This window comes from Perca flavescens, chromosome 9, assembly GCF_004354835.1.
Source record: "Perca flavescens isolate YP-PL-M2 chromosome 9, PFLA_1.0, whole genome shotgun sequence".
Taxonomy (NCBI): domain Eukaryota; kingdom Metazoa; phylum Chordata; class Actinopteri; order Perciformes; family Percidae; genus Perca; species Perca flavescens.
The window spans coordinates 31,411,142-31,427,580 of NC_041339.1; the positions used below are offsets into that span (position 1 = coordinate 31,411,142).

General features: G+C 41.9%; 1 protein-coding gene across 7 annotated transcripts; it reads left to right on the forward strand.

Moving 5' to 3' along the window:
- The first annotated feature begins 1,580 nt into the window (after positions 1-1,580).
- Positions 1,581-15,189, forward strand: b3galt2 (UDP-Gal:betaGlcNAc beta 1,3-galactosyltransferase, polypeptide 2). 7 transcript variants are annotated; one of them, XM_028588500.1, is made up of 2 exons: positions 1,581-1,684; positions 12,775-15,189. In XM_028588500.1, the coding sequence occupies exon 2, from the start codon at positions 13,129-13,131 to the stop codon at positions 14,461-14,463; it is 1,335 nt and encodes a 444-aa protein (XP_028444301.1). In that variant the 5' UTR covers positions 1,581-1,684; positions 12,775-13,128; the 3' UTR covers positions 14,464-15,189. The 7 variants fall into 7 exon arrangements, with proteins under 7 accessions (XP_028444301.1, XP_028444300.1, XP_028444304.1 ...); XM_028588499.1 differs by lacking the exon at positions 1,581-1,684 and adding an exon at positions 1,932-2,000; XM_028588503.1 differs by lacking the exon at positions 1,581-1,684 and adding an exon at positions 1,956-1,979.
- The last annotated feature ends 1,250 nt before the right edge of the window (positions 15,190-16,439 follow it).

The following is a 16,439-nucleotide window of genomic DNA, read 5'->3' on the forward strand; positions in this document are numbered from 1 at the left end:
GGATAACTTTACTGGCTGCGTTGTTTTTGCGAGTAACCAACTTGGGTACTCTAGTTATATAATTCAATGTGAGTACACAAATGTTGAAATGACATAAAATGCCAGTCCCTTATAGCCGTGATAAATTAGCCTGAAGCTAAGCTTACCTGTTCAGTATCCTTTTGGGCGCTAAGCTGTCTCCATCTTTCAAATACATTGCCAATATTTACCCGGGGTTTGTTATTGTCATTTTGACACAAATACATATTAATAAATGATATTTTGATGTTTGAAAGTCTCTAGGTTTTGACATAAAAGCAGCTATAAATGTAATTTAAAAAAAATTATAATAAATAATTATTGATTTTCAAATATTGCACCTGTCAATACAGAACGAAATATTCTGTAGCCTATTTTGCCGTCAATACTTCCGACGTTGTCTTTGCTGTAATCAAATCATTAAGTAGGCTAGGCTATACTATTGCTTGAGTGCATTTTATCAATGGGAAACATGTACAAACAAGGCTAGCAGCAGCAGCGCCGCAAAGGTTGCTTCACAGCCTACACTTCCTTCCTTGTTTCTAAATGTTACTTAATGTGACAGTTAACAATCGAGTAGGCTATTATATTAACCAGTTTGGGCCAGTGGCCAGAAGTATGTAGACACATCACACATATGAAATTGTTGAATATATCGTTCTAAAACTATGGGAATTAATCTTCTAGTTAATTAATTCTTTAGTCCCTACTCTTTTTGGAAAGCTTTTCATCTGATTGTAAAACCTGTGCTGTAGGGATTTGCACCTATTTAGCTACACGAGCATAAGTGAGGTCAGCCCCTGATGTGGGTGATAAGGCCTGAGTTGCAGTCAAGGTTCTAGTTCATCCTAGAGGTATTGGATAGGGTTGATGTCAGAGCCAATCAAGTTCCTCCACACCATTGTTGGAAAAACATTTATATATGGACCTGGATTTGCTAGAGTGCTATATTCAGGTGGTGATAGTGCAGTGGATATTACACATGCCTTTGGCGTGGGAGATTTGGGTTCAATTCCCACTGGGATACGTTAACCAATGTGTTCCTGAGCAAAACACTATGTCAGAGGCACGCAACCTCTGGCATAGCAATTGTAAGTCACTTTGGATAAAACTGTCAGCTAAATGACATTTAACGTATAAAAATTATGTTTTCTTATATTTGCTGAAACTGTACTATATCCTGGTAGTAGTAGCTACATCAGACAGAACAAAATCAAGTTCATCTGGCTCCTCCTAGTGCTCCTGAAGGCATTCGCAAGAATCCAACAGAGAGGCAACGTCCCTCCCCTTCCAGTGGACCTTATGGGACCTTAATTCGTAAAAAATATGCATGGTAGTGATTGGAGAGAGGCAAATTATTTTTTGATCCCGTTTGAATGGAGCCATGAATTACACATAGGATGTACATCAATTTAAAAGATAGTTTTTCAACAGAAGAAAGTCTCAGTTTGTCGTATGACCACTTAGTTTTGTGTGAAACCGCTCAGTGAACTACATCTCTCATCTCACGCGATATACGTCATCTAGCTTGATGCTTGGCTTGCTCGTTAGCTAGCTAGCTTAGCTCTGTTCCACAACACATGTAATGTAATTGTACCTGATGTGTTTTATCCAGTCAAGTTTTATCAGCAGAGAAGCCAAAGAATGAGCGAGATCCTCAGCTCGTGTGAGTAATGTTACGATACACACAGACATCGTAGCTTCAGAGAGACGTCATCCATGTGACTTTGAAGTGTGTAGTCTTTCTAATTACGTATTTTCACAATCTTATACTTGAACAGTTTAACAATAAACTGAGTCTTTCTTGGCTTGCCAAACTATCTTTTAAACTGACAAATATCAAATGTGAAATCCATGGCTCAATTCAAACGGGATTAAAAAAATTATTTGTCTTTTCTCGTTCACTACCGTTCATATTTTGTCCGAAAGTGGATGGACTTTGTCACTCTAAATGCCTGAAGGTAAACAACCAATCAGAGCAGGTAGGACTATCTAACACTGTGTAAATTGCCGTTTGTTAGTTAGCTGGCTAGCTTGGGCTGTCTAGTTAGCTTATCTGTCTCCGGAGCTGACATTGCTCTACTCCTGGCGAAGTTGTGAGGCGGAGGGACCTTTAGACACAACACTGCTGCTGGCCACCAGCCGGCTGTTCAGGAAATTTTCTGTAACTAGTGCAGCATGAAATCATGGTGGAATTAGCAAGCTAGCTAGCTAACTTTTCTATCTCGGCTAGTAGGTGCATCTAAGAGGCACATGTCATATTCAAGACAATACAGTTCACAACAACAATACAACCAAGCCATAACAATAACAAACAAAAAGGAAATTACATGACAGAAATAAAGCTAGCTAGCTAATTAACCAGCCGTCCACTCCACATAATGAGCAGTGACCTCCTGGGTGTGTAGCCTATCCATGAGTTTCTCCTGGTTTTTGTTTGTTTTGATTATAAAAAAGTTTGAAAGATATTGATTAGGAGAAACAAACGTCTTCTGAATAATTTAATGGTGGTTTTCTGACATCTTCAAGCAAATATGGACATTTCAATTGGGTCTATGGTTTCATGAAGGTACTTTTTTGGATTAGAGGCCTGTTTTATTGTCCTATTGTACAAATATGGACTCACGCCCCTTGAACGCAGCATAAGGGTCACGTGAGATGCTCCGCTAATAATGCAGTGACGCGGTAGAGTTCCGTCAGTAGAGCGGTGCCTGACAGCCTGGATGCCAGGGCCAGCAGCTTTCTTGCCCGGCTGGGAAATCCGACAGGGATCGGTCAAAGACGGAGCGGAGGAAAGATAACGACGGAAGAAAAAACAAAAAAAGAGCGGACTGGCTAAAAGCGGGGAGGAGAAAGTAGACGACTAGTTGTTTTTGTTTTTCATTCATTAGGCTACCCGGGTAACATTTTGGCAGTGAATGGACTAAGAGCTGGGAGAGGATATTTTTTTATTAATTGTTTTTCTCCATCGCTTTCACTGCGCTGATAGTGTTTATCAGCCTGCCGAGCATCGTGAAGGACCAGTCTCACTCCGGCTGCTCTGCCGCCGCTGCTCTCCCCTCCTTTTTAGAGCCGTTCGGGCTCCGGATAAACGTGTGTGGATGCTGTGCTGTTTTCTTTTACATGTTTAACATAAAATAACATCTCCTGGGAAATAGATAAACTAGGATAAGATCAGGAAACAACCGTGAAAGAGCGAGGGGAACCAACAATATGTATTAAGTAGTGAGGTAGAGGGAGGCTGTGGTGTATAACGGACACAAGGAGCAGGAGAGAAAGGAGAAGAGGATTCGCAGCAGGAGGAGAACCAAAAACCTGCAGGTTTGCTGAGCCTGCGGGGATGAGGACGAGGAGGGACGCAGCCTAACACAGCCAAGGTGTTAGTGTGATTAGAGGAGAGGGAGCTGGAAAAGGAGAGGCATTAAAGCGCAGGTTGTTTCCAATCAAAAAAAGGGGGTGATGGCCGGTAAACGCACCGGGGTGCACACACTCCGTAAGCCGACCGCAGCCCTGTCAGCAGCCGTAGCAGCATGAGGAGGAGGAGGTACGCAGCTCTTCATGTCTCATCAGTCCTCCACATCCTCATTATTCATTTAGCCTTCCCCGCCCTCCTCTCCCCTCCATTACATCCAGCCTTCCCAGCCGCCTTGACTAGTATCCATCCATCCATCCATCTATTCATCCATCAATGCATCTACCCATCTAGATGACATTACCCTTCTTCTGTGTCCCAACTTCCTGCATCTCCTATCCATCAGGCACTTTTTGGAGCACCAGTGACTTTCCAAAATGTTTCAGTGACACTCAAGGGCTCCTCGGGCAGGTGTAGCCTACCACTGGAAAATTAAGAATAGGCCTACTTTTTGATTTTTATTATAACTTCACCCGCTAAGGATGAAGGTGGATGATAGCTTTCATTCATCCTTGCCCAAAGCAGAAGGTAGGTTCCTAAAGGTAGAATCACTGACATCAAAAAGGGGTCAGTAGACCAAACTGTATTCCTTTACATAGATTCAAGTTTTAGGAAACTCCTCCTTGGACCTGCCAAGAGACGAGGCCAGGGAGTTCCCATTGATCCAGTTCAATTAACAGGGCTTTTTATCCACTTCATCACGTCCAGCTACCCGAGCTATTTGGCACTGAAAGTCTGTGCATGCTAACTGCTGAGATGGACATAAAAAAAAAGAAATACAGCAGCTAAGCTCACCATCTGGGTATTCACTCTGCCCACTAGACTATGAAACTTTAATAGGGTGTAATTTTTAAACCACTAAATAATTTATTGCGGTGGCATCTGAACGGACATCCCAGAAAAGAGTCAAATCGAGGAGAATATGGCCGTGCTTTAGTAACAAAGTAAAACAGAAATACAGTTAGAATCAAATCCAGTAAAAGTTGGCAGCTACACAATGAGAAGGGTTGGGTATCACTCTCACTGAGTGGAAGAAAATCACTGTCATATAATATTTACTACAGCTACAGTAGCTCAGAGCTGCCGAAGCTTTATTTCCCAGAGGGCTCTTGTATTTTTGAGTTCAGTTTTAATAGGCTGCTCCATCCTTTGTTACAGCCTTTTTAAGGACAAATGAATGCGCATGTTGCTCTGTAGGTCTACATTATACAGCTTTGACTTGTGTGTTAAATTGTCAATTCGCACAGTGTACAAAAAAACATTTTCTCATTAGTTTTGGCCATATGTGGTGAATTTTTGAGATGTCCGTCTCTGTCTGCCTAGGTTGTTAATGTGGCATGTGCCAGATTACCATCCCTCTCGCTCCCATTCCCTTTCTCTTTATACATCCATGGCCTGTGCCCTGTCCTGTGCATGAGCATGAACGGAATAGTTTGTTTCCCATTTATAGAGCCAGGGCTGTGTATGAACACCGGATACTTTTCAGCTAACACAGAACGGATAGCTTGCGGCCTTTAAGTAGATATTCAATAGCAGATAGATATTAGAATAGCAAACTCCACCTTTCAGGGGATTATATAGTGTTTATTTTCATTGTTGATCATCTGCCTTATTTTTGTATGAATAAATATTGTTTGGTCTTGAAGAAATGTTGAAAAAACAAAAAAAAAAAAAAGGCAATTGGTTTCCTAAAACCCAAGGTGACGTCTTCAAATAGCTTTTTTTGTCACAGTAAACAAAGAAAAATAAAATCCTCTCAAGAAACTGGGGGATTTTTGGCATTTCTGGCTATAAATGATCTGTTGATCAACTAATTGGTTAGCCAACTCATTTCAGCTCTCAGAAATGCAACAGAAAAATGTATTTAAAGAAACAAAGCGCTTGTTATTAACAGGGAAGTTTTAATTGGAAGTAGTTTCTATTAAAACAAAATACCTCCCTGTATTGTGTTGAGGCGAAGGCAGAGATGGTCAGAACAGGGGCAAATTAAACTGCCGAGGTGTAAGAGAGAAAATGCTTTTTAAACATTTATTTTTTTGTAATTTGGGTGAACTGACCCTTTAAGGATTAGATATGGCAATGCTTTATGATTAATGATAGTGACCTGTCCGAGATCTGACCAGCCTCTAAGTGATGAAGGGTAAAAAAAAAAAAAGACACAGCTGGCCATCCAGTGTCACTCATCTGCTCTGCAACACTTTGCGCGAATGCAACCCCCCCCCCCCCCCCCCGCCCTCCCAGCGGTCCTATCCTAGTTGAGTCAGATATACATCAAAAAACATTCTCAAAGGGTCAGGTCACTCAAATACCTCCAAAAAACATTTTCTTTCTTGCCGTTTTTTATTGGGACTATTTTTTGGATAGGGCGTTTGCTGTGTACGGTTTTCAAGAGAACAAAGTATGTTGATTATCCAAAGGAACAGAGACACTGTTTTTTGGAAAGAGATGTTGCTGTTGATTTTAATAAAATGTAATTCAATGATTTGAACACAAATTCGGTTCACTTTCATTGTATTTGGGCTGTGGCCTAAATCTCAAAGTCAGATCTTTTAAAACCGTATCAGTAAGTAATAAGTGAGAAAACTTGTATTTGAGTGAACTCAAGCAGGTAGCCTACAGGTAGGCCTACACGTGCAAAAGAGGGAAACAAAATTTAATTGAATGAACAATATCACATGTTGCCCAGTAGTTTAATTCAAAAACGGGATAATTGCAATGCAAATTGAATGTCTTTAGAAGTTAATTAATGAATAAGTACACTTTGGCTAATTATAAGCCTACTTGAATTTAGCCATTATTTCACATTTGTATCCGACTTATATCTGTCATACCAGTATTTTCCAACCAGTGCTACTTGGGAATGTCTGTAGTTGCTAGGGACTACGAAAGATTGTGGAGTACCTTGACTCACTAAAAAAGTAAGTAAATTGAGTAAGCTTTAACAGCTGAACACTGATTGAGTGCTTGAAAACTAGTTAGCAAGTGAGAAGAAGTTAGCAGATAGCTTAAAGAATAGGATGAATGGCTCAAATAGAGGCTGTAATAAACAAATAGTTCAATGAATAAACAGTTGGAATAGTTAGCTAAAAGTAATGAATAAACAGTTGGAATAGTTAGCTAAAAGTATTAAATAAACGGTTGGAATAGTTAGCTAAAAGTAATGAATAAACAGTTGGAATAGTTAGCTAAAAGTAATGAATAAACAGTTGGAATAGTTAGCTAAAAGTAATGAATAAACAGTTGGAATAGTTAGCTAAAAGTAATAAATAAATAAATGGTTTCAATAGTTAGCTAAAAGTAATGAATAAACAGTTGGAATAGTTAGCTAAAAGTAATGGATAATCAGTTGGAATAGTTAGCTAAAAGTAATGGATCATCAGTTGGAATTGTTAGCTAAAAATAATGGATAATCAGTTTGAATAGTTAGCTAAAAGTAATGGATAATCAGTTGGAATAGTTAGCTAAAGTAATGAACAAACAGTTGGAATAGTTAGCTAAAAGTATGCTAATGGCTAAACAATTGAAAAAGTTAGCTAAAAGTACTGGACAGACTGTTGGCATAGTTAGCTAAAAGTAATGAACAAACAGTTGGAATAGTTAGCTAAAAGTAATGGATAATCAGTTGGAATAGTTAGCCACAAGTATGGTAATGGCTAAACAATTGAAATAGTTACCTAAAAGTAATGGATAATCAGTTGGAATAGTTAGCCACAAGTATGCTAATGGATAAAAATTTGAAATAGTTACCTAAAAGTAATGGATAATCAGTTGGAATAGTTAGCCACAAGTATGCTAATGGATAAACATTTGAAATAGTTACCTAAAAGTAATGGATAATCAGTTGGAATAGTTAGCCACAAGTATGCTAATGGCTAAACAATTGAAATAGTTACCTAAAAGTACTGGATAGACTGTTGGCATAGTTAGCTAAAAGTAGCTTATTATTATTGCTAAACTGTTGAAATATTTATCTGAAAGTAATTGATAAGCTGTTGGAATAGTTAGATAAAACTAATGAATAAATGGTTGAAATGCCTAACCTCTGCCACATAGTAGCACAAATGCAAACTTGACTAAACCCATAGACAGTATATAATGGCCCAACAGACCCCGTTGCTCTGGACGGAGATCAGTGAAGGCTATTAGAAGCACTTTTCCGGTGATGGCCAGCTTTACTGCACAGCCTCCAACTGAGAGAGACAGCGTAAACGTGACGTGAGCAACGTGTCTGAAAGTTGTAAGTCTTCTGGTAGCTGTGACAAGAGAAATCTCAATCATTCCCAATCTTACAGAGAAGGAGAGTGTAGGTATATGTAAGGAGATAACATGGGTACAGGCTAATTAAAATGCTAGTTAACATTAGTAATTAATCCTAAACAGCTCATGTAAGTCGAAACTGCCTGCAAGCTTATCCTTTACTATACGGTAATTCCTCTACTATGTGACACAATGGTTAGCCTATTTTTACAAAAACGTCTGCTACGGAGCCATAACGTGAGGTACGAGGTAATGGAGCCTTTTATACATTGTTGTGTTTCTTTAGAACTAAACAATGGACAAATAGAGTCTTTAAATGCTTAAGATGTAAAGTTATTCTCTGTCAAGTGGCGCCAAAATGAATGCTAGTCAGTGGAATGCTAACGGAAGGTGATGGCCAGGTAGCAACAAAATGGCGCCATAGGAGGTTCGAGTTCTGAAGCGAAGCTTACCCCCTTGACTAAACCAACCTAAATTAACAGTTCAACTGTATGAAAAGGTATTGTAGCATCCACTTTGATATTTAGTGTTAAATAACATCCAGTTCAAAATCAATTAAAATGAACACATTTGGAACATGTCGGTGGTTTTAAATAATAGGAAGCCTTATCTGATAGTCTACATCTGTTTTTATGAAACACTGCAATTTGCTCAACATTATGAAAACCCCACACCACTTATGGAGAATTGGGACTACCAGCTTGTCAAATAATAATTCACACAGAAAGTTAGGAAGAGGAAGAAGCAATAGCTCACCTCTATTTCACTTGTTTTCTTGGCAATGAACTGTTCGCGACAATCAGATGGTAAACAATAGTCAGGAAATTACAGATTGTTGAGGAATAGGGCAGCTGAGTAGCTGGGTAGGAAAGTGACCAGGACGAGGAAGGATTAAGATGAGACCACAGCAGCACTGAGGGGAGAGGTGTGGACACAATAGCCGTCTCTTTGCCGTCTAAAGCCCGGGACTGAACTCCCTGGAAGATTCTTTTTAAGATGAGCCCAGCATGACCTTGAGAGAACAAAATCAGATGTGAAATTCTTAAAACGTATTGCTATGTAGGCCAAGCCATAATGGCAGCGAAAGTAGTTTAGATGTTTCCTGCCAACATAAGTTATACAGCAAGAAAGCAATGGGAGGAGAGATCTCAAAGAGAGAGTGAGAGATTGACGATAAAGTTGTTTCCCTTGTCAGAGACATTTCTTAAGACTTAGGTTTTGTTTTTGGCTCCCAACTGGAATGCTAACAATGGAGACTGAGGGGCAGAGTCTTAAATTAAACAGAAACAAAACAGTGCTCGTCCTCCTTGTTCAGTAATGACCATATCAGGCATAACTGTATTCTCACCAGTAAGATAAAGCATCAAATACTATCAAACTTTATGACAGACTTGAGGTGCGTGTAGCCTTCTCGGAGTCAAGAAATCGAGAAAAAAAAAAAGTTGATATTGAAAATAGACAATGGTTGCAACCCCAGGTGCGATGGTCCTCATTCAGCCACAACAATGAGGATTTCTTTGTTAAATTACTCTTTTGACATATGGCCTTCGTCAGGGATCTTTTAAGAACTTTTCTTTACCCTGATGAAGGCCACGTACCCTACTTTAACATTAGAATACATCATAAATGCAGTGGTCGAATGAGAGTTGTTGCTTCAAGGCAGTGAGCCTCAGTCAGCCACATAATCAGTCAGGCCTGTTTAAATGAAGCAGAATTTAACCTCTAACTTCAGCGAACAGCCACTCTAAACGGCTCACAAATGGGAGATGTACTGTATTTGTCTTGAGGAAAATGTGTCACTATCACAACGTGCACTGCTTTACTGAATGAAGGTCATATCCCCCTTGACAGCAGCAAAGCTTGTTTTGCATGCATAACACACACAACGTGGAGGCAAAAACAGGCTAGGCTGTTGATATAATCGTGGAAACAAAGAAAGCAAACTGTGGAGAATGGTGTTTATACCTCGCTGTGGAAGTACTCACTTTATTTTTTTCCTCTATAGGTTTGAAGCTGATGTGGTGACAGACACAACACTTTAATGCATGCCTAGTACGTCACCACTGTGTCACTCCACCAGCCTTCGTTTTGGTTATTGACGGCTGCAGAATCACTGGGGCTTTAATTAGCGCTAGTGTAACTAATTGGCTGGCATAAAAGTGACATTGATGGGAAGAAAGAAAATGAATTAATGAAGAGAGGCGGTGGTAGATTATAAATCAAACTGCTAAAAAGTAAAAATGAATGTCTGCTCTCCCCGTGAATTTGGCATTTACGTTGAAAAACAAACGAAACAAAAAAAAGTCACAGACTTAACCATTCACGGTCGTCAGCATGTGGGTGGGTGTGGGCATCCATCATTATGTGTATATGTGGCCCTCGGTGTGCGCACACTTCATCAGAGCTCACGTAACTAGATATTCATTTAGTTGACAGGAAAAATCTCTCAAGCGTTGGATATGCTTCAATGTAAAGTATGTTAACCTTTAAAACAAAGCCGGCCCTGGCCCCTCTCATTCTCCTGTAATTGCTTGCGCTGGGTAAGCACACTCGCCTGAAAAGGTTATCGTGTTCCTTGCCAGTTGTCATGATGAATGAGCAAACATAGCAGGAAATGAAAATTGGAAGTTTAGAAAAAAAAAAAAAAAATCCACCTCACACTAAGCCGGCATGTAGCATTTGCACAAAATAATGCTGTGCTGTTCGGTACCTGCAAATTATCAAAAAGCAAGCAAACAAATAAACAAAAAGGCAATGCAGGCAGTCAGTAAATTAAAACAGGAAGGATTGACTCAAGACTTGCACTGCTGCTACATTAATATTCACTAGAGTCTAGTACAACCTGCAAGTTTCTGCTGGCATATTCCGTTTTCCCTGGTGATGTGTGTGTGCATGTGTGTGTGTTCACATGCACAGCAATGATGATGTATGTTTCTAGCGTGGCTATAATTAGGTTTTCGCTTTTATACATATCATTCAGTAAAACACTGTTGAAAAAAAACACATTACTTTAGTTGAGTCAGTTCAGTTTATTCATTTAAGTCACTCCTATTTTACAACAAACTATGTTACTTAACCATTATTTTGAACGCTCTCTCCTCTCCGGTCCCTGGGTCTGAACCAGAGCTGAGGCAAAGTGCTGCTTCATATAGGGCCTACAGCAGTCACACTCAGGTGTGCTGATGGTGGGAGATACCATTTATCTGGGTCATAGGTGAGGGTAGATTTTCTAGTTGAAAATGTGTGTACGTTTTTGTGTTTTCTAAAGTTAGATGAGTGGAAAATGGTTTGTTCAAGAGTCTGTTACGTGTTTATGGTAGAAACTAGCAGTGAAATTATAAATGCCCAAATGGTAACATAATTGAGAGATAATTGAAGCAATTAAGAGTTGTTTGGTCTAGTGGGAGGGGGCTTAACATATATAAGCCTCTGGCCACTTAAGCGAGTGTCCTGAATTTGGCTACAATCTAGACAGGTGATGTTTTTATTTATTATTTTGTTTTTTTTGGGTTCCTTACGTTTTTTGCTGTGGATGTCCTGTGTTTGTCTAACCACTTTTTTGTAAATAAAAGCACCTTCACATTTTGCAGCTCAAGCCATCGCCAACTTTTTTTGTTCAGATTCCCAATGTTTTCTTTAACAGATACGCACATCCCTTTTTTGTGAGTGACTGTGTGCAGTGTGTTGTATTCATCATTAAGTCTGAGCTGCATTAGCTTTGTGTTAATGGTTCTGTGACCACAAAAAGATGATTATGTGTGCAGTATTTCGTGTGCGTATGATTATGTGCGATGAACAGTACATGTTGTGCTTGTGCAAACTGATGGTTTACCTTGGCGAGTGAGAGAATCAGTGTGTGCATACGTGATCGCCTTTTGTGCTTCCCTTGGCGCCATACTCCCTGTGGGCAACAGATGCGATCGTTCACGTCACATTTCACCTGCGTTTTTGCATCTTAGTGTGTACGCGTGTGTGCATTTATGTGCATGTTTCCTTGTATGTCCTGTATTTATTCCTGCGGTAAAAAAGATCGAGCAGCCTGGGTGGTCTGGACTAGACAGTGGGCAGCATTGATAAGTCGAAGGTGAATGGTGGATGAAGGCTGTTATCACCAGAGGCTGGCTCAGGCTTTGGCACCGCTGCCTGCTGGACCCTGAAAACTCATTTTGACAGATAAATCTCCTCCCTAGCTGTCGATGCACGGTGGGGGACTGATGACACTCGCTCGCCCAAGCGGCTCAGTGTAGCGTTGGCCGGCATCACGTTGAGCAAACCTGCAATTTATACTTCTGCCCCAGGCATTAAGCTGAATAACGGCATGCAAGAGGCAACCACCATCTCACCATACCCAGCACCAGACAGCCAGCTCATAGTTTCCAAGACGAATGTTACGGACTACTTCCTTTCACTATTTTTAGATTCTTAGCTGTGAGATGTGTCAGTGATTATCTATGGAGTGTTCTTAGTTTCTTTCATTGTGTAAAGTAATAGAACAATGTGCTCATTTTAGTCCGTTGTGTTTACTGCGAGATTGTTTTACTCTCAAAATGTGTGTATTTCAACAACGAGGCAGACATCTGCATGGGTTAGGGGTTGTTGCTGTACGCGCGGTCATTTTCCAGCAGCAATCTTCAAACTGACCTGCTTGCAGCAATCTTCAAACTGACCTGCTTGCAGCAGTATTCTCTAAATCTACCATTTTCTTTGCTCAGACAGCCACATCCCCAGAGTCTGTTGTGTTCTACGTCCCTGTCCAATCAAAGATGCTACAAAAGCTGTCATATTGATTCAGCTTCTCCCTTTCAAAATGTTAAGTCAGCTTACCAACCGTGCCATTTACCTTAGTGGGCACCACATCCACACAAAGCTCTAATTGGGGCTTGTGCATCTGTACGAAATTAATTCAGAAGTGAGAGTGTCAAAACAAACCATAAATAAAATGATTAAGAAATGTGCTCGGTTTTCCCCGCGAGCAGAATAAATACAGATCGGCAACTCAGGCAATTGACATGTGGCTCAGTGCCAGTGAATAGGAGGTGCTTTTCGGACCGCTGCCAAAACCGTTTTCTGTTTCTCTTTTTTTTCAGATTAGAGAGCGCAAACGCAGAGGAGGTGACCCTTATCGTATCCTGAAGGAGACAAGACGTAGAGCATGACCTTGTGTTTGTCTACAGTGCCAAAGAAGAGCCAGGGAGCAGCCTCCATGGCCAGAGAATCCCCGCCTTCCTAGCTCCATCAGGAGCTGTTTTAACCCTTCTGCAAGCTGCACTGGGGGGCTCAAACGTTCCCCTGACTCCACCAGGAGGCTCACTCCAAACCCATCTGCCAGCTCAAATAACCCTCTTGACTGTTGGCAACCACATGTTTGAGGTGACTGTGTGTGACCGCCGCCGCCCATTCTCGAGCAGCAGCAGCAGCTTCCCGCTACCCCGATCTGCACCATGCAGTGGAGACGGCGGCACTGCTGTCCCATCAAGATGACCTGGACGGTCAAGCGTTCGCTCTTCCGGACCCATGTGGCCGGCCTCCTCTCGCTGGCTCTGCTCTTCACCCTCTTCTTATTTTTCAGCCAACAGGACTGGCTGCCGGGACGCAGCGGGCCCCGGGAAAACCCTTTGGCCTACACCACCAGAGGCTTCCGCAACCCCAAGGGAGAAGCCAACCAGAGCAGCTCGCTGAGGAGCCTGTGGCGGGAGACGGGGTACGTAGCGCCAAAGCCTCCGCTCAACCTCAGCTCTCAGCAGGCGGATGGCGCAACGGGGGAGGCAGCAGGAGGAGGAGGAGGAGGAGGAGGAGGAGCCAGGATGGGCGTAATGGGGCTCGGGGACTCCATGAGCGCTAACAACAGTTTACACAAGGAGATGGGTGTTGGAGGGAGGCTCAGCGCCCAGCCCTACCGCTACATCCTGAACGAGCCCTTCAAGTGCAGGGACAGCACGCCCTTCCTCATCCTCCTTATCGCTGCAGAACCCGCCCAGGCCGATGCCCGTAACGCTATCCGCCAGACATGGGGGAATGAGAGCATAAGGGTGTCCGGACAGGGGTTTGTCCGTCTTTTCCTGCTCGGCACGGGAAAAAGCTCCGACACCTACCTCCAGAGCAGCTTAGAGGAAGAGAGCCGCGTTCACCACGACATCATCCAACAGGACTATCAGGACACTTACTACAACCTGACCATCAAAACCCTGATGGGCATGAACTGGGTGGCCACCCACTGCCCACACGCCTCCTACGTGATGAAGACAGACAGCGACATGTTTGTCAATACCGAGTATCTCATCCAAAAGCTGTTGAAGCCCGGGCTGCCTCCCAAGCAGAGGTACTTCACTGGCTACCTGATGAGGGGCTACGCACCAAACCGAAACAAGGACAGCAAGTGGTACATGCCGCCGGAGCTGTACCCGAGCGAGCGCTACCCGATATTCTGCTCAGGCACGGGGTACGTGTTCTCAGGGGACATGGCCGAGCTGATCTACCAGGCCTCGCTCAGCATACGCAGGCTGCACCTGGAGGATGTTTACGTGGGGATCTGCCTGGCAAAGCTGCGCATCGACCCGGCGCCCCCTCCCAACGAGTTCCTCTTCAACCATTGGCGGGTGTCGTACTCCAGTTGTAAGTACAGCCACCTGATCACGTCCCATCAGTTCTATCCCAATGAACTCATCAAGTACTGGAGCCACTTGCAGAGCAACAAGCACAACGCCTGTATCAACATTGCCAAGGAAAAGAATGGCAGGTACAGACACCGAAGGTTTCATGGAGAGAGGCCTCCATGATCCATCCTGTGACTACCAACCACTTAAAAAAAGAAAAAAATAGCAAGATGGGCACACTGTAACTCAGCCAGTAGAGGGCATTTTGAACTCAGCACTATTCACTATATGGGGAAAAGCACATTGTTTTTGGTATTGTGTACAGTTGATGATCCAAACTATTTTTGTTAATTTGAGAAAAAAATGTTAAGTAATGTCAACCTGTTGAGCTATTTCTAAAAAGATTATCTGGGATGTGGAGCATGCACAAGAAGTGCTGTGGCCATTTAAGAGTGGTGTTTATGATAATTCAGGTGCCAACAGAAAGGTGGTGACGGTAATTCATGCTACAGTTAATGTGAAGGCTCTTCTCTAAAGTGTAGTACAGTATGTTGCACTCTACAAATCCCCAAAAAAAGGAAGACACAATTGTGTTTACAGACAAAGGGAAATGCACATGTATTTTGTAGAAAGTTACACTACCTAAATATGAATGAAAGTATCTTTGACATTGACCAGTTATGCTGCCCTGTTCCTCAGTGTTTACGTTACAGATTTATCAAAGAAGGCGACTCTAAAGAGATGGTTTATCTGTCATATACTTTATTTTGTTTTAAAAAAAAATCTAAATGAAAGCACTCACGTCACGTCAGAGATGACTGAGATTGTATTTTTTAAAGCTTTACATTGAGTATGACTCTGTACTAAAGCAAATGTTCAATTAATTAACAATTAAATGTACTGAACTCATTTTCTTTGTGTGTGTGTGTGTGTGTGATTTATCTGGGCTTCTTTTATATATTCAAGCACATTTAGTATCATTTTTACTTTCATACTCTAGGACAGTGATTTTCAACCACTGTGCCGCGGCACACTAGTGTGCCGTGAGAGATCGTCCTGTGTGCCGTGGGAAATTATCCGACTTTACTTAATTGGTCCAACACATTTTTTTATTGAGTTACTGCAAATCATTTTCCATTGTTGCGCATCTGTGCCTCAATATGATGACTGGCAGAGAAATGAAATACTATTCTTTGTCAGTAGGTATCAGTATAGCGTAATAATGACCTTGTTGATTTAAGACAATAGAATTACTGCCAGCAGGGCAGTAATTTTGCGATCAAAATTTGAGAGTGTGCGACTGAATTTTCCATCCAGTCGCACATGTGCGACCAGTAAATTTGCCCCTTTTTTACATGTTAAACGTTGACATTTCGGTACCTGAGAGCGCGTAAGCGCAAGCTTATCTGTCCTCTCTGAAACACAGAGACAGAGAGCAGAGTTCTGACACACTCGCACACACGCAGAGCTGCAGACGATGCAAACTACGTCGGCTCTGCAGTTTTTTGGAAGTCACAGTGAGTCACGGAAATGCCGATAAAGTGGTTTGTGTGGTTACAGTTTTTCATAACTTCAAGCAGACAGCGTTTGCTGCGATATGATATTAATGGCGAGCCGAAAGCGGTCGCGGTGCTGTTGACGTTACACTTCCTCAGAGCCGAGCAGGCACAACAGTTGGTTTCTGTGCCCTGGTGACTGACTGATAGGCTGAGGTTGTAAGGCAAGGCAACTTTATTTCTACAGCACCTTTTGGTTGTGCCCCTAAAATTTTCAGTTGGGGGCCACTATGCTCCTAATGAAAAAAGTTAGTCTGGAGCCCTGCTGCCACCTTTTGCGCACATCCCGCAGTGACAGGATGTAAGCAGTAGGGCAGAGATCATCGATATAAGCCTGCAAAAGCGATGGATACATTTTAAAAAAGGAAAAATGCAGATTCTGATTATTAGGCTACAATGTGTTATTTTTGGTTGGTGGTGTGCCGCAGGATTTTTTTAATGTAAAAACTGTGCCGTGGCTCAAAAAAGGTTGAAAACCACTGCTCTAGGAAGCAAATCTAGGGCTGGGACTTATTAATATTACCTTTTATCGACTTTGATCGGACTCCCATTGTGACGATTTCTGATGACATTGATATTTTACAAAATGTAAACTGGTAAGAC